Raw genomic sequence first — 26,797 nt, 5'->3', positions numbered from 1 at the left:
TGCTCTCACCTAGTAACTGCCACCTGAGGACTTCAGACCCAAAGAGAAAAAGCAGGTGAGGAGGAACCATGAGTGCACGTGTCTTCTTGAGCCATCAAAAGGACTACTTGTAGGAACGGCGTGCCTCTGTTGCTTTTGACTACCTCAAAGAGAGTTCACGCAGACCGCAGACTCTTTGGAGGTCGACTTGAAGGATCGTTTGGAGTCCGAGACAGAGTACAGTGACCCCTGGATGCCTTCAGCACCCAACCATGGGAGAATGGACCATTCTAGAGCGCCTCCTAGAGGCCGCTGTGCAGCAGCACTCTACAATGATCGGAAGGTAAGAAATGCAAAATCTATGTGATGCTTGGCCAGTTTGCTCAGTTTTTTTTTTAAATATGAATTTGGTCCTTGGTGGTGTGTGCAATTTTTTATATTAAATACTTTCTCCTATCCCAGTTTAATAAGCATAAATAACCCTAACCCTAACTTAAGTAAAGGCTAGAGCAGTTGTTCCCAACCTTATTTCCTTGAAATTTTGAGAAAAGGTGTGCTATTCTAATCGATTAAAATGTTTACTTGGCAAAAATGAATTACAGGTGTGCTCTGTGATATTCTGGAGCTTAGATAAGGCTCAAGGCCTGTGAGCCAATTTCAGAAACGTAGGATTGCAGGTGAACAGAAAGTGTCACTGACCAATCAATTAGCGCTTCCCTCATAAATATTAATGAGCCTTCCATTTTCATCCAAACCTTATTTTTGGAGCGCATTTTGCTCGCTCCAAAAGCGGAACGAAAGAGCACCTGGATAAATTATCAGCACAACAGAATGGAAAGAGTTGCGCGAGCGCAAAGCAGATGCGTTTATTTGTGGACTGGTCTCAACCACACAGCTGTGCAGATAGGGCATTTTCCAAACAGCATGTACTTTTCTTTTTTCTTTTACATTTCTGACAGTGCAACATGGTACATTTGTTAATTTACATAACAGATTGAATGGACACTTAATATAACTTTAAATACTGTATATTAGGTTGGTAAATCAAGAATCAGGCACAATTACACTGTAGGTTTGACGCAGAAGTATAAATCGGCCTTAAGAGCACAGAACAACAAGTCAGATGTAGAGAAAACTAAAAGCAAAGCTACCATACAAGATGTGGAGCTAAGGATGGAGGAGGGTGTTAAGTGCAGCTTGCATCTATGCAATGGAAAGACAGCTAAGGCAATAAATAAAGGAAGGACTTAAATAGAACCATTTTGATACACTTCTGAATTGACCCTTCACTAGTCAATGACCCCCCTTGGTTACCATTGCTCTGTCAAGCTTTGCAGAACTTCCCATAGAAAATAATGAGAGATTGCTGTGAACGGAGCTGTTTTTGGTAAAATATTCTCATAAGCGGAATTGATAATATTCTTACGTGGGCTCAAATTTAGTGTGACAAACACTGTGTATCCTCTCTAGGTACCTTGTGTGTAGGGCTTTACTGGTTGTTTAGATCAGTGTTACTATCAGAAATAATTAATAATTATTTCTTTAGTTATTAATTAATATTTAAATTAATTAATTGAATCTAACTCATTAAAACCTCATATGGGGCTCCAGTAAATGTAGTGCGCTACGTTTAGGAGCGGGTTTGGTTATTAGCAATAATTAATAATTATCAAAGATAATTATTAATTATTAAAATCAATAGAACATTGATGAGAATCAATGTTAGCTTTTCTTAATCCTTTAAAAAAACAATTATCAAAGTTAATCGTTAACTGTTAACATCGATAAAACATTAATTAAAATTAACACTAGCTTATTGATCATTCCAATTCAACAATCATCAAAGATAATTATAAATTTAAAAAAAAATCAATAGAATATTAATACGAATTAACATTGACGGGACACCACCCTGGAATCAGGGACTAATAACCAGATAGTATAACAGTCTCAATATTAGATTGTTTTCTTAGGAAAATCGACATCTGAAGAATATCGATTTTTGGGGGAAAAAACAATGAATGAAGGCTTGAATCCAAGCACTGACATACCGTCAACATGACACAGGTGTATGCAAAACAAACTAAAACACTTCTCTTTGTAATATAACAAAATGTATTTATGCAGTAATATCAATTAATAATTAATACAATGCAGTCAATAAACTTCTGACTTACAACTACAAATTAAACAGTGATATGATTAGATATGGAAATCAAAATAATCCTATAACACATGAGGGTGTGTGTGTGAGAGTGTGTGTGTGTGTGTGTAAGGAGGGACGCGCACAAAATGGCGGATGTGACTCTCGTGGAGAGTATGTCACACGAGACTTCTGGCCAAGGAATATGACCGCGAATGTGGGCAGAGAGAAACCAGTCAATGGTAGCTAAGGGACAAAGCTGAACTTTATCACGAAGCTATCTACTAGCCAAAAATGTGTGCCAGAATGTTTGTGAGGAGTCGCGTGTGTGTGTGTGGTTAGTACGAGAGAGAGAGAGAGAGAAAATTAAGTGATGGCCCCCAAAGCCGATTTCGCGATCATGGGAGAGTAAGCAGCCGTTAGTTTATCACTCAGAGACGCGGTGGATGGCTCGTAAACAGTCCCGCGTTCTTTGATTCTTTAATGGATAAACTCAGTTTGCCGGTCTCACCTGCGATGGCGAAAATGCACAACAGTCCAATTTGGTTGGACCACAATACAGCAAATCAAATTTGAGATAATTAATACCCTGAGTATTAATAATGAGCGGACATGGCGGTCAATAAACTGTACAAGCAAAAACCTTGAAATACAAGAATAACACACTATAATATTCTATCTCTGCCCAGACGTAAACCTCTTACTTGAATCGCATGAGGATGCAGGTTGAATGTGTGTTCATCCGTCCTTTAACTCAGACTCGGTTCCTCGGGGCTTGGGTGATGATGGGAGGCCGTTTCCTCGCTCTGCAGGCAAACGGATGAAGATACGGATTGCTCGGCGGTCTCCTTCGGATCCGTTAGAGTGTTCGGTTGAACACAGAGTAATCTCAACTCGTCCAGCGAGATGGAGATTGTTTGGCCACAGTTTCAAGTCGGACGTTACTTCCTTGTGCCACGAGACTGCACCTGAGAGCAGCAATGAGCTGCGTCTATCCATGGCGAGCAAAGTTGCTGGAAGCAAATCCCAGAAGCATTTCAGAGGTATTTCTACTCCTGATGATGTCATGGTTGAGGTGCGTTTTGTTGTGTGCCTCATCCAATAGGAGTTGAGAGTTCGATCCTTTAGTAAGCAAGGCTTCATGGGTTTTGTAGTCTGTTTTGGACTCCCTTTGTTTGATTTTGGCGCGATTTTTATCAGTACGATTTACGACTTGTTATGTGGGGGCCTGAGTTAGGTTTTACGACTGTGTTAGGCCTGCCTTTGTCTTCTATCTGTCTACATGAGGCCCAACATGTGTCACTATTGTAAGTGGCCCAGAAACATTGTTTTACATTTTATGGATCATTTCTATAAAATTCCGAGACTACCTAAACACACATTACTCCCGCAGACTCTTGTTGGAAAAAAGCAAGCGCTTGTCAGAGAAATGGCAGACGGCAACAGTTGCAAAGATAGGATTGGTCAGAGTTTAAGGCGGGGCTTAGCTAATGGTCACTGGATTGGTAGACATCATGATACGCTGAGCATCAGCTGATTGCAAGCTTGACTAACGTGACCTGCCTGATTATCATGTTGATAAGAAATTTCGGAATTGGTTTGCCTTTGGTATTTTCATCTCCCATTATTACAGTATGGTGTTATCTGCTCATAATGGTGGCTTATTGTGGAGAGAGAATGATCTTTTGGCTGAGCTTTGAGTTAATCCTGCACACAGCGTGAGCTCCTATTGGTTGATCTCAAGCTTCAGCAGATCCAATGTTTGAACTACTGAAGCTTGTGAGACCTCAAGTCGTCAAATCAGAGACATCAAATGCTCGCGTGATGTTATTTTCTCGCCTTGTTCAGCCCCTCACATTCTACTCTCCTCTTCTAATTTGAACACAAATGTCTGTCCGGATTTAGCTCAAGCAAACATTGCATGTTTTTAAAGATATTTTTACTGCTTGTTTGAGCTACATGTGGTTTTAGCTCATTTAAGCTGCACATTTGACATTAGACTTTAGCTGTGCTGAGCTTTGTGCCTTGTATTTAAAACTCTGATGCAATTTTCTGAAATACAGTCTAATTTGCCACAGCCTGTCATCTGAATTTATGTTGAAGGCAGTCACTGTCAAGCAGGGCACATGAAGGCAGTCAGCCAGCAGACATGGAGTGTGAAATGGTGAATAGACATCCAAACAGCCCTCCACTGATGCTTCGTATTCAGGATGTTGGCAATTCACCTACTGACAGTGCATCATATATCATATGAATACTGAAGATCACCATCATCCATAGCTATTAGTGGTGTGCGGTATGACCAAAATATTACGGAATTAAAAATTTTACATCACAGTACATTCAATGAAAACATTTTATATTTTAAAAACCATGTGGTAATGCCATTTATTGTACATTATAATATTGTTATCTTTTACAAATAAAAGGTACTTCATCTCCTTTGACTATTCTCTCTTTTTATTTGAAACTTGATGCACACTAACCAAAAAATAAGATTATTCCTAATAAATGAATGATATCAGTGCAAAAACAGCTTCACATTATGTATCACTTGAGTTGAAAACCAAAGGATCGAAAAGAAAAGCTAATATTACTTTTGCAAAAATAAGTTGAATAATAGCTTATGTACACACACTTATGACTGCACATCCAATAAGGGGTGCATTTCCCAAAAGCTTCATTAGCCAACTATTGTCGCAAGTTTCATCATTACCAACATAGTTCAACGATTTGGTGTTTCCTGAAACCATAGTTCCAATGAACATTCGCAAACAGCATTGCAAAGTTGTGTAGTTGGAACTACAGCTCTTTACCTGTGGTTTGAAACATAGTTCCTTGTTAGTTTGATGTGTAGACATCATTTGACATCGCTGATGCTTCTATATCCTTCATTCCATATATATCTTTCATTCTGTCAACACTTTGACCACATTTACATGCATGTAAGAAAACGATTTATTCCAGGGTTTTGCAGAAAGTGGCTTTCTGAAACGTCACATTAAATGCGAGTGCAGTTGTTTAAAGTAAAAAAGACTGTTAAGAGAAAGCGCTTTATCACACACAGTTTCTTTCGGAGAACATGACTTTTATGTGTTTATGTTACCTCACTATTACAGCACAATGCATCTGTCGCATTACAAAGTGCATGCTGCTTTCGTGTCTTCAAAAGCTTTCTTGCATGGCTGGGCGATATGGCTATAAAAAAATTATATCTTGCTATTTTTCAGCCTATTGATGATATTCAATATATATCTTAATAATTAGGTATTTGCTCTGAAATGGCTCAAAAGATATTTTATTTTAAGTCAGGAACCATAATTTCAGCCATTGTAGCCAAGTAGATTCAATTTATTAAAGGCATTGAATAAAAATCTATTTTAAAATAATGAAGGCATGTTTCCTCAGTTTTTCACTAAATTAACACAAGGGAGAATGATATGTACATTTATATTTTATATACAATGATACATAGTAGCTTAATAAATAGTATTATATACCTTCATATATTTTTTACTTAAACATTTTTTGTGAATGAACAAGGTGGAGCTTTTATTTTGATGTCACTTTTACCTGGAGCTTTTATTTTGACACAGAAAGTGTTGTGTGTCCTTCACAATGTTCCGCATCTGATGAAACGATTTCATCTGCTTTTCTGTTATAAAGTGCCACCTTTGTAGAAATGTATGATAACTTGTAGCGGTAACTAATGTTTGGAATTGCAAATTCTTAAAACCTGCTGTACTTTAATTTCACAATGCACGTGAACTAGGGCTGGGCGATATAGCCAAAAATATTATCACGATATTCTTTTTCATATCGTTCAATATCAATATTTATCACAATATACATTCACATTTGCACATTGCAAATTTTTTTGCATTTCCAGGTTGGCTGAAGAAAAGGTCTAAAGGCGCTCTAGAACCATGTTAATTATGTGGTGCCTCATGTCTACTCTCATACGGGGAAAAGAGGCAACGTGTGCAGAACGGGACAGGGCATAAATGAAGTGTGTTCAGTGCTAGAGAAAAATATTAAAGAATAAAGCGCAGAAAGATCAGATCTTGCATACACAGCACTGTTGTTTTGTCGCCCTGCTCACTAGAGACAATGAGAGGGTGCAACCGTCATCATGATGTCTTGCGGTCCCAAAGCCAAACTGCTTGAGTTTTTAGCGACACGCACCTCATTGTGTAGATGTAGAACACAGGCTAAATATAGAAAATTAATCAAAAGCTTTTTATTGTGATAAATATTGAGATCGTTTTATCAACTTGAACTGCTCTAAAAGCACACAAGCCCTGCACAGAACAGCACACCTTCTAGACATGTTTATCTGTCTTTCACTGCAGCCTCTTGCAGTTTAATAATCACATATGACTTAAAAGCCATTTTTATGTTTTTTATTTTAATTTTTTTTTTTATTAATTGTGCAGCTCTAAGGGATTGTGAAATTAGTCAACTGATGTTCTTTATTAAACTAAATGGCCAAATAGAAAGCATTTTAAAATCATCACAATATACACACTATTGCACAATAATTAATGTTATATATACTGCCCAGCCCTACATGTAAAAGAGCTATTATAATTTTATATTTGCGGAAGTTATTACTCCACCCCCTGAGTAATGTCATTAACAGCAGCTCAACCAACATGGTTTGAACAATGGATGTGTGACATCTTTTATACAGTTTCTGCATAACTACACAACAATTACTTTTATTCAAGTTAACACAAAACACGAGTAAAACGGCAGATTAACAATTCATAAACACATACTTTTTGCCCTGTTTCACACACAATACTATCATATGACATCAAAACACTTCTATTATATCGCAAGACTTATACAGTTTAACGTTTGCATTACATAACCAACTACATTTGCAAGCTTTGTGCGGTAGACAATAGTGTGTTGCACTTGCATTGCAAAGGACTGGGGTACGAGTCCTTAAAAATACGTGTCACATGAGCTGAAAGGGTAATACGAGCAGCACAAAATGACTTGGTTGCTTCAGCATTTGTGTTTTTCATCCCACTTTTGCTTTTTACGACACTATCTTTTAGGTTTAGGTTGAAGGTTTAGAATAAGGAGGAAGGTTTTGTTGATTTACAACACGATATAACACGACATAAACCTTAAAAACCTTGTCTGTTTGGGAGAATATTAAACTCGCTTTTAGCACCACACAGTGGACATTTCACATTGGAACTGCTTTGATACGTGTAGATCAGGCTCCACAAAAACTTCTGGTCGCATAGTATTTACTGTTATATCGGCCAGTCCTAAAAGAAATGATTAAATGAATGACTGTATCTCTTTCTGCTCTTCATTCAGCAGAGTGTGGCATGTATTAATAGGCTGGAATGACTTGTTCTGCTGATCTAGCAGTTAATTGCTGCACAAGGACCCAAAATAAGCCTTGATTCCATGGCAACAGATGCTTGAATCTTTCTTCGTTCCATTCATGAGACCGAGTCTCAGCAGGATGGTGTTTGCCATGTAATTCTGCCATTGTCAACCCTGGCACAGATTTGGCTGGCCAGAAATAGAGTGATACTTTTGTGGAAGTGCCGTAGGGCTGAATATGAATGATTGCCCTGATCAGATCTCATTCACCAACCACTGCCCTCACACTTCACTGAGCACAGGCTGCTTGGCAGCAAATGGTGAATTACTCAACACTTGACAGGGTATGCCTTAGTCTCAAGGGACTTCTTCATTCATTATGTTTGGCATTAGTGAGCTGGTAGTTTGATTTTATCTAATGTGAGCTGTTACTTTGAGGTTAACTAATTTCTGTCATTATGGATGGGGTTAGTAGAAGAATGTTCTTGGCTTTTCATCTGAGCATTTTAAGAAATGGCTCTTTACAATTTTCACCCCTGGCGGATAATAATTACATGAAGGAGGAACTCAAGCCATATCTGGAGACCAAAATATCATGGATACTTGGGGGTGGGCTCTTGTGGGCCAGTAAGAAACCATTTTGCAACAACTCAGAACACTCTAGTATTTGTGTTAACAACTTAGCATTGTGGCAACAAGTTTTGCACAGGCAACCACTGCTTACATTTTTCAGAAAATGTAAAAAATTTAGTTTGAACAGAGTTGGTGAAATTCAAAGATATTGTTTGAATCTGATTGATTGATTGATGCGAGTAGTTCCTTATCACAGATATTTGCTCATCACTCGAAATTGATAGATGTTTTAGGTGTTTGATGCTCCTCAAATAATTAGCCTTCATGCTCTTTTGTTAATTTAAGTTAATATTAGGCCTGCCTTCCAGTGCAAAGAGTAGGTTTATAGCATGATTAACACATAATCGACTTAGTTGTATTTGAGGTTTATGAGAGGCCATTTAAAAAAAATATTAATCCACATGAGCTATGCAGAGAAGGTGCGCTGTATTTGTTTTTAACAGGTTTTAATTTACAAGCAATTATTCAGCAAAGGACATCTTGAAATAGAGTCTGACACCCCAAGATGTGCTGCAGACAAGTGGCTGTGCTGTTCACACTGAATATTGGATAGATGTGCATCTCACACACACAAGTAAGGGATAATGTACAAGGACAAGGTGATCAGGATGCCACGTGAAGCAGAGGGGTGTGTGTGTGTGTGTGTTTGAATCTCCTTAGCTACAATGGCTATTAGGTTGAAATGATGGCTCATCGGATTGAAAAAAGTCACCCTTTTAAGCCATTTAAGAGCAAATACAGAAATATCCAGATATACTGAATATTGTCAAAAATGATATCTGGGTTTAATTTTTTAACTATATCGCACAGCTTTACTAATTGCAAAAAATATTTGTTAACAGTTAACATTGATGTTCCCTTTGTTAAGAGTTTATAAAGGGTTTCAATAATAACTAATAATTAATTTACAAATGCATAATTAATCATTGATATATGATTATACCAACATGAATAAAAAGGGCAACTGCTATGCAATACTTGCCAAATAGTGAGCCATTTTACCTTGCATGTTATAAATGCTTAATAACACTTATTTAACATTAATAGTCTTTAATATGAAAATGTACTTTAATGTAAAGTGGACACATATGAAGCATTTATCAAGGAGTTGCCAACATTGGAAACCTATGTACTGTACATTATGTTCAGTATAGTTTAATGCTCATCAGGCATTATTATATGATATACGCTGTGAATAAGCATGAAGACCTGACAAGTGTTTTTGCAGAGGATTTTAGGTAACTAGGACTAGATAAATTTGGACAGCACTCAGAGTAGCACCATTCTATTCACATCAACATAACAAGAAAAGTGACAACACAAGTGAGTCAAGACATTACAGTAAGACATATAAACACAAAACAGACTGTAGCAAAGTGGCATAATCCCTCCCTTTAATCTCACTAGAATAATATATTTTTGCTGCATTGCGCCATAAAATCAATTGAATTAGAGCATTTTATGTTTTTCAATAATATACAGTAAGAATGAATAAGTGTATTTATTAAGAATTTATAACATGTAAGTTAAAATGCTCACTATTTGGCAAATATTGCATGAAAGTTGTTATGACCACATATTAATAATTTATAATGCATTTGTTAATGTCTTTTTAGTCATTAATAAATCCCTTTATAAACCCTTAACAAAGGGTACATTAATTTAGTGTTACCAAATATTTTGCAACACGCTGTAAAAAATGTCTGTAATTTTAACAGTAAAAGACTTAATTGGTAAACGTGTAGTTATCTTAAAATATATGGTACAAAATTTTAATATATTTAAAAAAGACAATGCATGTAGTTTTATGGAAAAATGTTGTAAAAATAAAAAATTTTAGAAGTAAAAATCTGATTTGCCTGTATAATTAATGGTAAAAATTTATATAATGTTTAACAAGAGAGTACATGTATTTTTTACAGTAAATTATTGTTAAAATTACAGTAAAAAACAATAATCGGGCATTCCCAGAATTCCCTGCATGACCCATTACATTTCATTATATTTTATGGGAATAGTTATGTTTCTTCTTGTTTTTAATATCAATTATGTACTTTGGGGTGTTCTGTGTTATATTTGATGTAGTTTAGTTAATGTTTATTGTATTATTTTAATTTCACATGTGTTACCCTGCTAGTGTTTAGTGTTTGTGTGAGTGACACTGAGCACTGTCTCTACATGGTTATTGGTAATTGCTCCTGGAAGGATCACTACTGATTAACTTCATGTCATCATTCCCTTCTGTAATTACTACGGTGATTAACAATACATTATAAAGTAAAAAGCAATTTTTTACAGTTTCAGAAGGTTAATATCAAGTTTATCATTTAATAATTTAAACAACGATAATTCACTGTAAAATATACAGGCATCAAAATGACCCGAAACGTGAATTTCTGGCAACCACAGCTGCCAGTTTTTTACCGTAAATTTAACAGGATTTTTTATACAGTGCAGTTAATTCTCTAGCCTAATTATTTTTGTAGTCTAATGATAATTTTGCAGTTCAACTACAGTTAAGCTACCCTTGTGATAAAGTAGTTAACCACAAGCTACTAACCAAGTAGCTACTGTACTTGCAAACTAATGGGGGCATTGTGTTTTTAAATATAACTGATATATAACAGATTAAATAATTTATAATATATATATTTTTTTTCTGACAGAGAAATGGTTTTGGAATGAACAATTTAAAATAGGGTGACAGCATAAAACCTGAACAGATAATGGAGCATATAGAATAGATAATACACCCTGATTTCTATAAAAAAGCCGAAAACATCAGCAGAATAACTAAATAATTCCGCTATAAACAAAAAAAGAACTAAAAAACAGCTCAGGGACTCAACAAAATGTAGTTATATTAGAAGAGTTGCTACTTTTCCTTTTTACAACACTGCTGCAGATAGCTGCATATAATCTGGAGGATAATTATAGCTGCACAGGCTTATGGTATTACGTGTGATTCTCGATGTGTGTCTTTGTGTACTTTAGTGAGTGACACCATGATCACAGTGGATTTGACTTTCCATTCCAATGATTTGTTTGTTTTCATACCTGATATTTGACTGTTTAATCATTAATTTACACCATGTTATTTAGATAGGCTACATATTTAAATATGCATTTACACATTCATATACACACACAAACTTGTGCATGATTCACACCGTGACTTCCTGAACCACAGGCTGTTGGCTGTGCCCTCTCTCTACCCTCCATCCATTTTTTCATTCCTTCTTCCTTGTATGGAGGTTTTAGCCCTTGGATTATATCGGTTCTGCATTGGATTGTGTGTAATAACATGAAACCTCAGAGGAGATGTGTTATGATGACACACATTTCCAAATCATCAATCCTTTTGCCACTCAACATCAACAAAGATTTCATCCAGATTACAAAGCAAAAATGTATCTATTTTAGACACAAGATTATTCAGCTGTTTGGGTTGTAGTCCAAAAACCCAGAAGCGAATTCTCCATGGGTTCCCTCTGTATTTTCCTATGGGTTTTTATAATGGGGTTTTTCAACTTATGTGTAAAATTTGAGGTATGAAAGTGTGTAATTTATGTTGTAAAACAAAATGTCGACGTATCGTCAAGTAATGTTTACAACAGACCTTATTTTACTCATAAATTGAAATAACCCTTTATTAAAACCCACAGGAAAATTCCGAGGGAACCCATGGCGAATTATGCTGCTAGGTTGACCTAAAAATGTACATCACAGATGAACAGCACTATACACTGTGAAGACAGAAGTTATACCAAACAGCATAAACAAATCAACAGGACAGGCGATTAGGAGTTCAAGAAAGAGCTGGAATAGCAAGAGGGAGCTCGTGGCTTACGAAATGAACTCTATTAAGGCGCTAGAATAACAGTAACTTTTATTTCCTTTTCACACAAATCACAAGTAAAACGAAAGAATATCGATTCATAAACACTCACTTTTTACTTTTCTCACACAATGCTATCTTATGGCATCCACACACTTTCAATATAGTATATGGCTTGTAAGACGATACATTTTAATGTTTGCATTACATAACCAACTACATTTACAAGCCTGTTCTAAGCGTTATCAAATTGCGTGGTAGCTCAACTGATGCACTTGTGATGCAAAGGACGGTGTACGATTCCTGAAGAGCATGTAGGGTGAACAGTTGCATCCTGATTTTTTGTCACTATCGGCTAGGTTTAGGCTAAAGGTTTAGAGTAGAGATGTCAGTTTTGTTTATTTAAAACGCATTACCCTGTAGGGCTTTACTGGTTGTTTAGATCAGTGTTACTATCAGAAATAATTAATAATTAATTTTTAGTTATTAATTAATATTTAAATTAATTAATTGAATCTAACTCATTAAAACCTCATATGGGGCTCCAGTAAATGTAGTGCGCTACGTTTAGGAGCGGGTTTGGTTATTAGCAATAATTAATAATTATCAAAGGCAATTATTAATTATTAAAATCAAAAGAACATTGATGAGAATCAATGTTAGCTTTTTCTAATCCTTTAAATCAACAATTATCAAAGATAATCATTAATAGTTAACATCGATGAAACATTATTTAAAGTTAACACTAGCTTACTGATCATTCAAATTCAACAATCATCAAAGATAATTATCAATTATCAAAAATCAATAGAATATTAATAAGGATTAACATTGACATTGAATCAGGGACTAATAACCAGATAGTATAACAGTCTCAATATTAGATTGTTTTCTTAGGAAAATCGACATCTGAAGAATATCGATTTTCGGAAAAAAAACAATAAATGAAGGCTTGAATTCGAGCACAGACATCCCGTCCGCATGACACAGGGGTATGCAAAACAAACCAAAACACTTCTCTTTGTAATATAACAAAGTTTATTTATGCAGTAATATCAATTAATAATTAATACAATGCAGTCAATAAACTTCCGACTTACAACTACAAACTAACAGTGATATGATTAGATATGGAAACTAAAATAATCCCATAACATATAAGGTGTGTGTGTGTGAGAGCGTGTGTGTGTGTAAGGAGGGACGCGCACAAAATGGCAGACGTGACTCTCGTGGAGAGTATGTCACACGAGACTTCCAGCCAGGGAATATGACCGCGAATGTGGGCGGAGAGAAACCAGTCAATGGCGTCTACCAGTTACCGCGTGTATCCGCTTGAACGATAGCTTAGGGACAAAGCTGAGCTTTAGCACGAAGCTATCTACGAGCCAAAAATGTGTGTGTGTGTGTGTGTGTGTGTGTGTGTGTGTGTGGTTAGTACGAGAGAGAGAGAGAGAATAAAGTGATGGCCCTAAAGCCGATTTCGCAATCATGGGAGAGAAAGCAGCTGTTAGTTTATCACTTAGAGACGCGTGGACGGCTCGTAAACCGTCCCGCGTTCTTTGATTCTTTAATGGATAAACTCAGTTTGCCGGTCTCACCCACGATGGTGGAAATGCACAACAGCCCACTGTGGTTGGACCACAATACAACAAATCTCATTTGTGATAATTAATACCCTGAGTATTAATAATGAGCGGACATGGCGGTCCGTAAACTGTACAAGCAAAAACCTTGAAACACAAGAATAACACACTATAATATTCTATCTCTGCCCAGACGTAAACCTCTTACTTGAATCGTATGAGGACGTAGAATGTGTGTTTATCCGTCCTTTAACTCCGACCCGGTTCCTCAAGGCTTGGGTGATGACGGGAGGCCGTTTCCTCACTCTGTTGGCGGGCACAGCTGCTGATTCTCTGCGGGCTGGCGGAGAACTCAGAAATGTCGACTTGATTGAAGATGGAAGAGAAATCTTTAATCTCTTCACTTCTGCAGGCAAACGGATGAAGATGCGGATTGCTCGGTGGTCTCCTTCGGATCCGTTAGAGTGTTTGGTTGAACACAGAGTAATCTCAACTCGTCCAGCAAGATGGAGATTGTATGGCCACAGTTTCAAGTGGGACGTTACTTCCTTGTGCCACGAGACTGCACCTGAGAGCAGCGATGAGCTGCGTCTACACCCGGCAAGCAAAGTTGCTGAAAGCAAATCCCGGAAGCATTTCAGAGGTATTTCTACTCCTGATGATGACATGGTTTGAGGGACGTTCTGTTGTGTGCCTCATCCAATAGGAGTTGAGAGTTCGATCCTTTAGTGAGCAAGGCTTCATGGGATTTGTAGTCTGTTTTGGACTCCCTTTGTTTGATTTTGGCGTGATTTTTATCGATTTACGACTTGGTATGTGAGGGCTTGAGTTAGGTTTTTACGACTGTGTTAGGCCTGCCTTTGTCTTCTATCTGAATACATGAGGCCCAACAACCCTTTAACCATTAACACGCCACACAGTGGACATTTCACCTAAAAACTGCTGAGATATGTGCAAAAAACCACGTGATATAATTTTACCAAAAAGTCATAACATAATTTTCATGAGATTAGGCTGATATTAATGCAGGTTAGATGCAAGCTTCAGTGGATGGGAACATTATCAGTAAATGAAAAAAGGGCTTATTGTATGGCTTCAGAAGACTTGGAATATATCACAGAAGTCAAATCTCTTTTTTGTTTTTTTTGGAGCTTGACAGCCCCTTGTTGCATAGACAGAGCTGCCAATGAATCTTCTACTTTTGTGTTCCACTGAAAAAATAACAGAATATTGGTTGAGATTGGCATGAGGGTGAGCAAATAATGACATACTATTCATTTTTGGTTAATATATTCCTTTAAAGTGGATAGAGTTTTTACATTCAGTTTAGATTTGGAAGTGAAGTGGACAAGGGGTGCGTGGCAGTTTACCACTGAGAATTGGGAAGACATTTAACTGTGACTCTCCTCAACAAATAAAGGATAAATCAGTGTGTGTGTAACTGCTCACACAGCTTGATGGAAGATGACATGAGAAGGATCCTGTAAGGACAGGAGAAATGCACAAGATGATTGTCATAACAAATATACAAAGAATGTGGCTTAGGGGTGATATTGTGTGATTGCGTGTATATCTAGTTTGTCCCTAAAGACTGAGACCAAACAACTGGAGAAAGCCTGTAAATGGAACCCTAAAGACCATAAACCTTCACACACACACACACACACACACACACACACACACACACACACACACACACACACACACACACACACACACACACCTTGCATGTAACCCCATGGGCAACATCTTGCTGCTTTCAAGAAACACATTTTCAAAATGTTTCAAAATTGCAGACACAAAAAGGTCATTCCTACGATGCAGTGCATTTTCATGTCCTCATCATATTGGATTTCTCTTAATATATTGGATGAAATATTAAACTCACAATTTTAAAAATGGAAATCACATTAATCAGTTTTCCTTTATCATAATATTACAATATGAAAAAATAATTTGTTTGAACGAATGTTGCTATTGTCCTCAGGTGCTATGTGTAACAGACACAGGAGAACCAGAAGGTAGATCCATTTGCAGCTTTACTAGTAAGGTCACAGAGAATATACAACAGACTGAGGTCAATATCCAAAATATACAGCAACGTAGGCAAATCCAATAATTGTGGTCACAAAAAAGACAGAGGGTCGAGGCAGGCAGGTAACAATGACAAAGGGTATTCCAGGAACAGATCAAGGTCAAAAGGCAGGCAGCAGTGAGTCAAGATAATAACAGGCAGTAGTTCAAACACAGACAGACTACAATAGAAAAACACTCAGAAATGTTAGCCGGGGCAAAAACAAGACTTCGCACTGAGCCCTGTGTTTGCAGTGCTTAAATAGTCAATGAACTGGGTACAGGTGTATTGTAATCAGTCCCACTGAGGATGATGGGAATCGTAGTTCATAACAGTTAATACTAAGGTGACGGCGCTCTCTGGTGGTTATTGAGGGGAGTGTTCGTAACAGAGCCCCCCCCCCTCGATCGGCTCCTGACGCGAGGAAGCACACAACGCTGGGGTCTTCCACGGGGTCTGGGGGCAGGTCTTCGCGGGCGAGTCCTGTGGAATTCTATTATGAGGTTGGGGTCAAGAACGTCCTCAGCACTGACCCAGGACCACTCCTCTGGACCATATCCCTCCCAGTCTACCAGATATTGAATTACACAACCCCACCATCTGGAGTCCATGAGTTCTTGAACCTGGTAAGCTTCCTCGCCATCCACTATTATTTTTTTTGGGGGGGGGGGTTGTTACAGCATTTTCCTCCACTTCCTCCCTCAGACCACCAGCAGGTTTGAGTTGCGAGACAAGAAATGTGGGAGAAATACGATAGTTAGTGGGCAGTTGAAGACGAAATGATACGGGAGTGATATGTTTTATGATTTTGAAGGGACCCACATACCTGGGATTGAGTTTTTTGCAGGGCAGACGAAGGCGTAGGTCGCGAGTGGAGAGCCAGTCCCATTGTCCTGGTGTATACTGGGGACTCGGGTGACGATGCTGATCGGCCTGCTCTTTCTGTATCCTCACAGCTCGCTGTAGATGGACATGTGCCTGGTTCCACACTTCCTCGCTCCACCGGAGCCAGTTGTTGATGGCTGGCAATTCCGTGGGTTCTCCTGACCAGGGGAATAAGGGTGGTTGAAATCCCAGCACGCCAGCGGCGGAGCTAGGGGGTGGCCAGGGGTGGCCGTGGCCACCATGGACCGAAGGTCACCCCATTGGCCACCTCACTCGCAACTGCTGCTTTGGTCATTTTTTGTCTTGGGCACAATTTAATTTTTAGAGGTGGAACTGTCTCTGTACAACCGCAACACACAGGAGTCTTAACATGTGCACACACCAAGGTCGCCGCACCTCTCTGTCCCGGGTGTCACAGTATTTGGTTACTGCACAAGTGGAGCATTAGTTGACATAAGAAATGGTGTCTGCCTGCATGGTTCTCCACCAAAAGAACCTTCTCCCTTAATGATTGTGGCACATAGGTTTTGCCTTCTGGGCAATCGTGAGGAACTGGATCTTGAGACTGGGCCTGGGTAATTTCTGTCATGATGTCCCAATGGACTGGGGCTATGATTAGATGTGGGGTTTATTGGTTCTGGTGTCTGGTTCTGATTCTGAGCTTCGAATTGATGAGAGAGCGCATCAGCTTTAACATTCTTGGTGCCAGGGCGATGTGTGATCTTGAAGTCAAATTGTGTAAAAAAAATAGTGCCCACCTGGCCTGCCGTGGATTCAATCTCTTTGCTGAGCACAGATATTCCAGATTCCAATGATCTGTCAACACGAGAAATGGATGCTTTGCCCCCAACAGCCAATGTCGCCATTCCTCTAGGGCTGCTTTCATGGCGAGTAATTCTCGGTTCCCCACATCGTAGTTTTGTTCTGCTTTGGAGAGTTTTCGGAGGTGACCCATGGCGTTGTGAGAGAATGGTTCTGATCACGGTGTTCGAGGCGTCCACCTTGACTACGAATGGATAGTCTGGATTTCGATGATGCAGAATGGGAGCGGAGGCGAAGCGGGCTTTGAGGTCCTTAAAGTCTTGTAATGCTGATGCAGACCAACATAGTTTGGTGACCCCTCCTCTTTGCATGGACATAAGGGGTGCAGCAATCATGCTGAAGTTCCTGATGAACCATCTGTAGATGTTAGCGAACCCCAGAAAACATTGTAGTTCCTTCAGAGAGGATGGTTGAGGCCAGTTTAAAACCACCTACACCTTGTCATCCATGGCGACCCCCTCAGAGCTCAGGACGTAGCCCAAGAACATCACAGATGTCTGATGAAACTCACATTTCTCTGCCTTGGCGTAGAGCTGGTGTGAGATTAGACACTGGAGAATGGCTCCGACATGTCCGATGTGTTCTTCCAGGGTATTGGAATAAATTAGAATGTCGATGTATACAGTCACCCATTGGTTCAATATATCTCTGAAGACATCGTTGATGAAGGACTGAAACACTGAAGAACTATTGGCAAGGCCAAAAGGCATGACCAAGTATTCATAGTGCCCACTGCTGGTGGAAAATGCTGTCTTCCATTCATCCCCCTCTCTGATGCGAATGAGGTTGTATGCGCTGCGCAGATCCAGTTTGGTGAAATACTTGGCGGTTCGTAGCTGTTCCAGTGCTGCCGGGACTAATGGTAAAGGGTAATGAAATTTCACAGTGATATCACTGAGAGCACTGATAATCGATGCAAGGTCGGAGACCACCATCCTTCTTGCCCATGAAGAAGAATCCAGCCGCAGCAGGTGAAGTGGATGGTCGTATGAAACCCTTGGCCAGCTCCTCCTCAATGTAACTTTTCATTGCCTTGGCTTCAGGTTCAGATAAGGGAAAAATCCTGCCTCGTGGTGGTGTCGTGCCCGGTAATAGTTCAATGGCACAGTCACGGGAACGGTGAGGGGGAAGTAGTGACGCTTTGGTTTTACTGAAGGCTTCCACCAGAACTGCATATTCATTTGGTAAATCAGGTACCGCAGCAATTTTCTCTGTGACTGATGCAGCTCCAACAGATATAGGAATCCCTGATCTCAGGCAGTTGGAGAAGCATGTAGAATCCCATTGTGATATCTGTCTCTCTCTCCAAGAAATCTGTGGGTTATGTTGCTGAAGCCAGGGTAGTCAGAGAATGACAGGATTGTGTGGTGAGCGAATGATACAGAGACGTGTGAGTTCAGTGTGTATGATGCCCACTTGAAGGGTGATGTCAGTGGTGGTGAATTGAACATGGCCGGTCCCCAGAGGATGTCCATCTAGCACTGCCAATTTACAGGGAATTAGTGGCATCTCAAATTCTCTGGCTAATTCTTCATCAATAAAGTTGCCCGCAGCCCCTGAGTCGAGCATGGCATGAGTGGTAAATGACTTATTTGTGAAGCAAATTGTTACCGGCACATTAATGCATGAGGTTAAATGGAGAGGTAGAGAGACATTACTTACCACCGATTTAGATGGTTGTGCTAGTCGTATGGGACAGGTTGCTCGTAAATGTCCGGGTTGACCACAGTATAAGCATAGGCGTTGTCTGATGCGGCGTTCTCTCTAAAGTCAGATGCGCATGCCCTATTTGCATGGGCACCGATTCCTCAGCAGTGCATGTTGGCTGATAATTCTGCAGGGGAAGTTTAACTGGTCTCCACAAGCGAATGAGATTGTCAGTATGGATGGCAAGATCAATGAATTGGTCCAAGGTTCTCCCTTCATCACGACATGCCAACTCCGATTGTAGTTCAATGTTTAATCCTCTTCGAAACAGCACTTTGAGCATGTCATCAACCCATACAGTCTGTGTAGTGAGTGTGCAGAATGACAGGGAATATTCAGCAGCTGTGTTTCTTCCTTGTTGGAGAGAGAGCAGCTGATTGCCAGCACTTCTCCCTCCCTCAGGATGTTCAAACACCACGTGAAACCGTTGTTTGAAGCTGGTGAAGGAAGTGAATTTTATACCCTTGTTAGACCACACAGCAGTAGCCCAATCCAACGCCCTCCCAGTGAGCAGCGAACATAAAACAAATGCAACTCTCCTCCGTGGGATAAAGTGTAGGTTGTTGACCCACAAACATTGAGCATTGCATCAGAAATCCCTTACATTTAGAAGGTGTGCCATCAAACTTATCTGGGAAGGCGAGTCGTGGATTGGCGGTGATGGGATTTGGTGTTGTCGGATTCACCGCTGGATTTGGTTGAGGTGTCAGTGGAGACGGGTTTGTTGTGGGTAGGTGAAGGTTTTGCAGCATTTTCACCATCTCCTCTGTCAACGAGGTCAGCTGTTGTAATTGTTGCTGATGAACTGCCAGTACAACAGCCTGAGCGGGGAGTTCGTTGAAGAGCTGAAAAATTGCTGCTGGATCAGAAGGTGGCAAAGTCTTCTGTAACAGACACAGGAGAAACAGAAGGTAGATCCATTTGCAGCTTTACTAGTAAGGTAACAGAGAATATACAACAGGCAGAGGTCAATATCCAAAATATACAGCAACGTAGGCAAATCCAATAATCGTGGTCACAAAACAGACAGAGGGTCGAGGCAGGCAGCAAACAATGACAAAGAGTATTCTAGGAACAGATCATGGTCAAAAGGCAGGCAGCAGTGAGTCAAGATGATAATAACAGGTAGTAGTTCAAACACAGACAGACTAGAATAGAAAACCGCTCAGAAATGTTAGCCAGGGCAAAAACAAGACTTCGCACTGAGCCCTCTTTTTGCAGTGCTTAAATAGTCAGTTAATTGGGTACAGGTTTATTGTAATCAGTCCCGCTGAGGATGATGGAAATTGTGGTTCATAAGAACAGTTAATACTCGGGTGACTGTGCTCTCTGGTGGTTATCGAGGGGAGTGTTCGTAACACTATGCAATAATTTCTAATATGAAAAACGGCCAATTTATGAAGAAATGTTCCAGGTGTTTCTTGATTTTGTCCTTTTTCTAATAAAAATGTTTCAAATAAAACACATTTTCTTGGGAATATTATTTTAATTGGTAATCCATTATAGCATATAATTTAATAATAATATAATTGATAATAATAATAACAATAATGATAATAACATTTTACAAACAATAAAGTTTTAGAATTTCCATCATGGTCTATTTTTATCCATATCATTTTTTTTTTTTGTTCATTTCCCTGGTAATTTCATAAATGTATGTTGTGTATTGTATGTACATTTAAAATCTTGATATTGCCCTAATGTAAATTTTCAATCATAGGATGTAATAAAGGCAGGGCCATGGCAACAATTATAATCTGGGGTGAGAGGACATGTCCCCCTTACCTCTAGAAATATTTTTAGGAAATGAAACATTCTATTTATATTTTAAAGAAATTATTAGGTTTGGGATTAATGCCTTTTTCACGCATCAATAATCCGACGATTTTCCCGAAGATTATCGACATATAGGGATTTTTTTCAGATATTAATTGGGCTGCTTGTTTCACAATAGTCTGTATTTTTAAACATATTTCTCGACACAACTTTGGTAAAGTGTGAATGGCAGGGTAAATTAAAGGGTGTCGCACACCGGACACATATGGTGGATGACATGGCACATTCTAAAATTAGAAACAATTATTTATTTTTTACAAAGATACACACACAATGCCAACGCTCAGAGTCAACACTCTGAAGTGCCATGGAGTGCAGCTCACATAGTTTTCCATTAAATTCAGCTCAAATCATTATCAAAGGACAAATATTATTTACTCTAGCCATCACTGGATGATCTATTGTGAACATGTATCTTTCATACGCAATGTATTTTCTGTAACAAGTCTGTCGTTTTGTGGTTTGACAGCTTGAATGAAAGACCTATTTCAAGGCTACATACAGAAAAATTGCATAATAAACATCACCATTTCTAATCGTTCAGTTTGTGCGGTTACAACAGTTTCACTAACCTGCAAACTCATCAACGTCACATTGTTCATTCTTTAAGAAGTACTAAAACTTTCGTAACTTTGGACTACCATCTCCTGTGCTGCTTTAGCTCATCCTGTGTGTGTGTAAATGTTATATCGCCCTCTTGCAATTTGCAATTTACAAAGTGTCCTAACTAAGGGTAGAAGTCTCCCAATGCAATTACGCCAGACTTTTAAAGGGATAGTTCACCCAACAATTAAAATTCTTTTACCATTTACCTAACCTCATGCCAACCCAGAAGACTTCCTTTCTTCAGCAGAACACATTTGAATAAAAATAGAAAAATATCTCAGCTCAGTAGGTCTTTATAATGCAAGTGGATGGTAACACGATTTTGGTGCTCCAAAAAGCACAGACAGTCAGCAATAACGTCATCCATATGACTCCAGTAGTTAAATTAATGTCTTATAAAGTGATACGATCGCTTTTGGTTCGAAAAATGTCAATTTAAGTACTTTTTAACTATAAATCATCATGTCTGGTAAGCAGCAGTATGTGCGTTCACGAGGGGGCTGAGGTCACACGGTCTTCTGAGGTCAACACAATGTGTTCTGCTGAAGAAAGGAAGTCATATACATTTGGGATGGCATGAGAGTGAGTAAATGATGAAAGAATTTTCATTTTTGGGTGAACTAACCCTTTAAACAGAGGCCAACTGAGTAAATTGGAAAGCACACAAACCGGGCTTCTAATTTAAATGTCGGTTAATTTTAATATATTGATGCCTCAAAAAGTTATCGATAAAATTAAGTGCCGATCAATAATCGATATATCTATATTTTATGACATCCCTAGAAATTATACATTATATTTTAAGAGTTTCGGCAGCTGTGCAACATTTGTGCTGTGCAAAATTATACCACAATGTTTTTCAAATTCTTTAAATGCTGGAAAAGAAAATTTAAGCAACCTCCTCATAATCTCACAAACCCCCAGAGTTTGCTAACTATCCTTTGGTAAACCTTGCTATAGTGAATAAAACTCAAAATGTGTTTTTTGGGTCAAAGATACACAAAATTATGGAGCAGGTCACATATTCATTTTGTAAAACTTACAAAAGGTGTTAAAAGGTACAGCAAAACAGGAATGACCTACAAAATGAAAACAAACATTACACACACACGCAGACAGCCGTCATCCACCAGTAGTCATTCACAGGCGCATTCGCAAACACACAGGCACAGCCATAGACAGCGTTCCAACAATATGTCACCATTTACTAACACATCACTTCAGCGAGCCAAGTGGTCTTTCTATGGCAAGTCAGCCTCCTGTTGCGCTATGCACAATTTGACACATATGCATGCACTTACACTTTCACATATAAAACAAAAACATGTTGTTTTTGCATAGCAGCAATCCCAAAAAAGACCCATCATAACACATATTACTTCGTTTCACACATACATAAAAATATTCACACGCTGTAAATGTGAATCTTGTGAAAATTTTAAGATCGTTCCTGCTCTTAAACCAAACTCTAAACCTAACCCTAACCAAAATAATACTGAGACAAAGCAGCTTTCTTTCACATTCTTCTTTGCAAATGAAGCATCTGAGAATGCATTGAACATTCACCGCATGGTGGTGCTTGTCTGGAATTCATCATCAATTATTCCATACATAATATATTGTATGTTCATATAACTGTTACTTACAACAAAGTATCGGAAGTACCATTTCTTTTTGACATGAACTATGGTAATACCATAATATTCTTTGAAGTACCTTACTTACAGTATCACATAAATACCATGATACAAGGTAATCACTTACTACAATGGTCTATATCAAAGTACTATGGTTTTACCATCACCGTACCATGGTACCGCCACAGTACACCCCTTTTGTAATTTTTGTTGACCAAAAATTTGCCCTGTATAGTACTTGGGCAAAATCTGAATGGGTGCAAGCCAGTTTTTGGATCCTTCATATAATTTAGAACACTTCCTATTAAAACCACTTAGAATAAACAATTCTTCCACCACATAATATAGTTCATATATGCGGTTATGGAGAGCATTTTCAAAAGTCTCTGTTTTTGGAGGAGGAGAACACAGTTTGAGTGTGAATGACAGCACTTAGCCAAATCAGTGCATTTTTGAATGAAAAAGATTTAGTGTGGACATGGCCTTAATTGAAAATGACTCCCAATTTGAAATAGATAGTTTCCATTCTGAAATGGATAGACTCTAAAATCTCATTTGGATGAGCTGCAAATGAAGCCTTAGTAAAATTTCTATAAAAAAAATACACAAGATTCTATATTAATGTGCCAAGTTGCAATGTAGCTTGACAACAGCAAACATCCTACAGTTACTAAGTTACTATTTTACTTGGTGGAAGAACTGTATATTCTGATAATTATTAAAAATTAATTCAACCCTTTATTAAATTTTTTTCTCTTTTTCTCCCCTATTTGGAATGCCCAATTCCCAATGCACTATAAGTCCTCGTGGTGGCAATCCGGATGGCAGACGACGAATCTCAGTTGCCTCCGCATTTGAGACTGTCAATCTGCGCATCTTACCACGTGGCTTGTTGAGCGCATTACCGCGGAGACTGCACGTGTGGAGGCTTCACGCTGTTCTCCGCGGCATCAACGCACAACTCGCCACGCATCCCACCGAGAGTGAACCACATTATAGCGACCACAAGGAGGTTACCCCATGTGACTCTACCCTCCCTAGCAACCGGGCCAATTTGGTTGCTTAGGAGACCTGGCTGGAGTCACTCAGCACACCCTGGATTTGAACTCGCGACTCCACGGATAGTAGTCAGCATCTTTACTCGCGGAGCTACCCAGGCCCGCAAAAAATTGGTCTTTAATCATTATGCTATTGCCGTCGTGCCTAAGAAAACCCCTTACCTGTGATGAAGCCACTGTAACGCACAGCCTTTCATGTCTTTATTATTAATTTGAACTGTTTGGATGGAGTTATTTCAATAAATTAATTGAAAAACAATTAATTGACTTCGATCTCATATTAGTTTAAAATATCTGTATTGAAACAAACTTCTATTGTTCTATGGTTTCTGTTGATGTGTTTGGAGGTGTGGTAGGTTGGTAGATGTGGTAAACATTGTGTGTGAAAGTGTCCTAACTAAGGGAGGAGGGATCAGTCAGCTTAAGAATAGAGTTTCCTATTTACATTGTAAACAACTGCATCGGTTCTTTTCATGTGGCCGGTACTGAGAGCCCTCTGACTGCTCAAACCTTCCCTACTGGGATCAGTATTAGTATTTGAATCCTGTTTCTGAAAAATCTCTGATGGGTGTCAGTCTAAGGTGCATTTCCCAAAAGCATCCTTAGCCAACTATGGTCGCAAGTTCCATCGTTATCAACATATTTCAACGATTTGGTGTTTCCTGAAACTATCGTTTCAACGAACATTAGAAAACAGCATCACAAAGTTGTTCCACCTATGGTCAGAAGAATAATTTCTTGTTAGTTTGCAGTGTCAACGTCATCTGACTTTTCTTAGTCTTCTATGTCTTTTATTACATATATACAGGTATCTTTTATTCTACAGTATATCTTTCAGAAAACTTCTTATGTTGATGTAAACGTGAACACCATTTTCCTTAATGCCATTTAAGGGATTAAAAAAAAAATTATTTAACACACTTAGGTAGTGTTGTCAAAAGTATCGGTACTTTGGTATCAAGTCGGTACTAAAATAAAAAAGATGTAACGTGTTTCTGCAGTTACGGTAGTACCGAGCACTGACTCTATCCGGTACCAGTGCGAAATATGACTGACACACCACAGCTTTAAAATGCTCACATGCTTATTTTGAATGCGTGCTCTGTTACTCCTTTTACACTGAAATGGAACATTTATCAAATTAAAATCATGACATGTCCTAGTGTGATTTATTAAACCGCTAACTGCTGCAATTTTAGCGTGGATGAGCTGCGTACTTTGAATCTATAAATCCAACTGCTCAGACACTGGAAACATATCAGACATTGACAAAAATTCACGTTGTATCAGATGACAGAGCAGAGCACTAATCCACAGTGAACCACGCAGCACATGTAAACTACATATTTATATAATTAAATCACAGCATTTGCACTTTAATCTTCACCAAAGTGCTTCACAGTAATACAATTTAAAACATAACATTTACAAATTACCACAGACACAAACACCAGAAATCTCAAATCCAAACACTCCAAAACTGTGTCTGACATTTCATTTGTCAGACTCAAAGGCCAGTGTAAAGAGATGAAATTTCAGACGTGACATAAAAGCCTTCAATGATCACACTGGGCTGTGCTGAACTTTTTATCTGGAAAAGTGAAGCTTCAGGCAAAAAACTAAACAAAAAAACACGTCATAATAAAAGCACAATTGAAAATAAAAGCTAGATGACTGAAATTGAAGAAACCGTGACAGAAATATATAATAACTGTATAGTAAAATGTAATATTCATTGTAGTAATAATCATAATAATAATAATCAAGCAATATATCACAAGCAAGACTGCTGTTGAATAAAAGTATGAAAAAAAATGCTGTTGAAAAGTTCAGTTTTCACTTGTTACATTTTTTAAGAATTAATTGATTAGACACCATTTTGATGATGAAATTAAACTTTAAAACAAGTTCTGGAAAATAATTATTATTATTAAACTATAATTAAAACAATTATTAAATTATTAAAAATAGCTAAACTGGTGTGTTCAGTAGCACTTTATCATATTAGAATATTTTTGCTGTGGTACTGACATTGGTATCAAAAACTGTGAAATTTCACTGGTATCAGTACCGACAACTGAAATTTTGGTACCATGACAACACTACACCTAGGTTTCTGCTGGACAACACTGCTATGTGTCCAAGTAAATGCATAAGTGTTGTTCTTATATGTTTTGAGTGCACATGTGCGTGTTTGCTCAGGTGCGCCGGGAGAATCTTGGAGTATGACGTAACCCCACCATTGCAGCACAAAGCCACTACACAGCGCATGTAAACACAAATGGCACTTTCGTGTCTTAAGCAGCTTTCTCGCAACAAACGGCTATCTGGAGCCCATGTAAATGAGCTTTTATAATATTAAATCCATTCAATCTCCACAGAAGTTATTACTCTACCCCCTGGGTATTGTATTTGCATTGTATTCTAATGTATATTAATATTTGTTATATTGTTTTGTATATTGTGTATTGTATATTGTATATTGTGCATATGTGAGTACTTGATGTGGCATGTTTAATTGTCCTTGGACCAAAACACCAAGTCAAATTCCTAGTGAGTGCTACTTACCTGGCCAATAAAGAGAATTCTGATTCTGATAATGTAAAAAAAAAAAAAACATATCTATGTTGTTCGAACCACG

The 26,797-nt window shown here is 38.5% G+C and overlaps 1 protein-coding gene across 1 annotated transcript in view; it reads left to right on the top strand.

The window, feature by feature from the left end:
• Window positions 1-226: 226 nt before the first annotated feature.
• LOC127422287 (gap junction delta-2 protein-like) overlaps window positions 227-26,797 on the top strand; it is a 60,365-nt gene continuing 33,794 nt past the window's right edge. The window contains exon 1 of the mRNA XM_051665704.1: window positions 227-322. Within this exon, the coding sequence (XP_051521664.1) occupies window positions 252-322 (71 nt within the window). The 5' untranslated portion in view covers window positions 227-251. The remainder of the gene's footprint in view (window positions 323-26,797) is intronic.

The sequence above is a fragment of the Myxocyprinus asiaticus genome, chromosome 31 (assembly GCF_019703515.2).
Source record: "Myxocyprinus asiaticus isolate MX2 ecotype Aquarium Trade chromosome 31, UBuf_Myxa_2, whole genome shotgun sequence".
In the NCBI taxonomy this organism is placed as follows: Eukaryota; Metazoa; Chordata; class Actinopteri; order Cypriniformes; family Catostomidae; genus Myxocyprinus; species Myxocyprinus asiaticus.
Note: the sequence above shows the minus strand (reverse complement) of the source record. Positions and strands in the feature narration are given on the sequence as shown.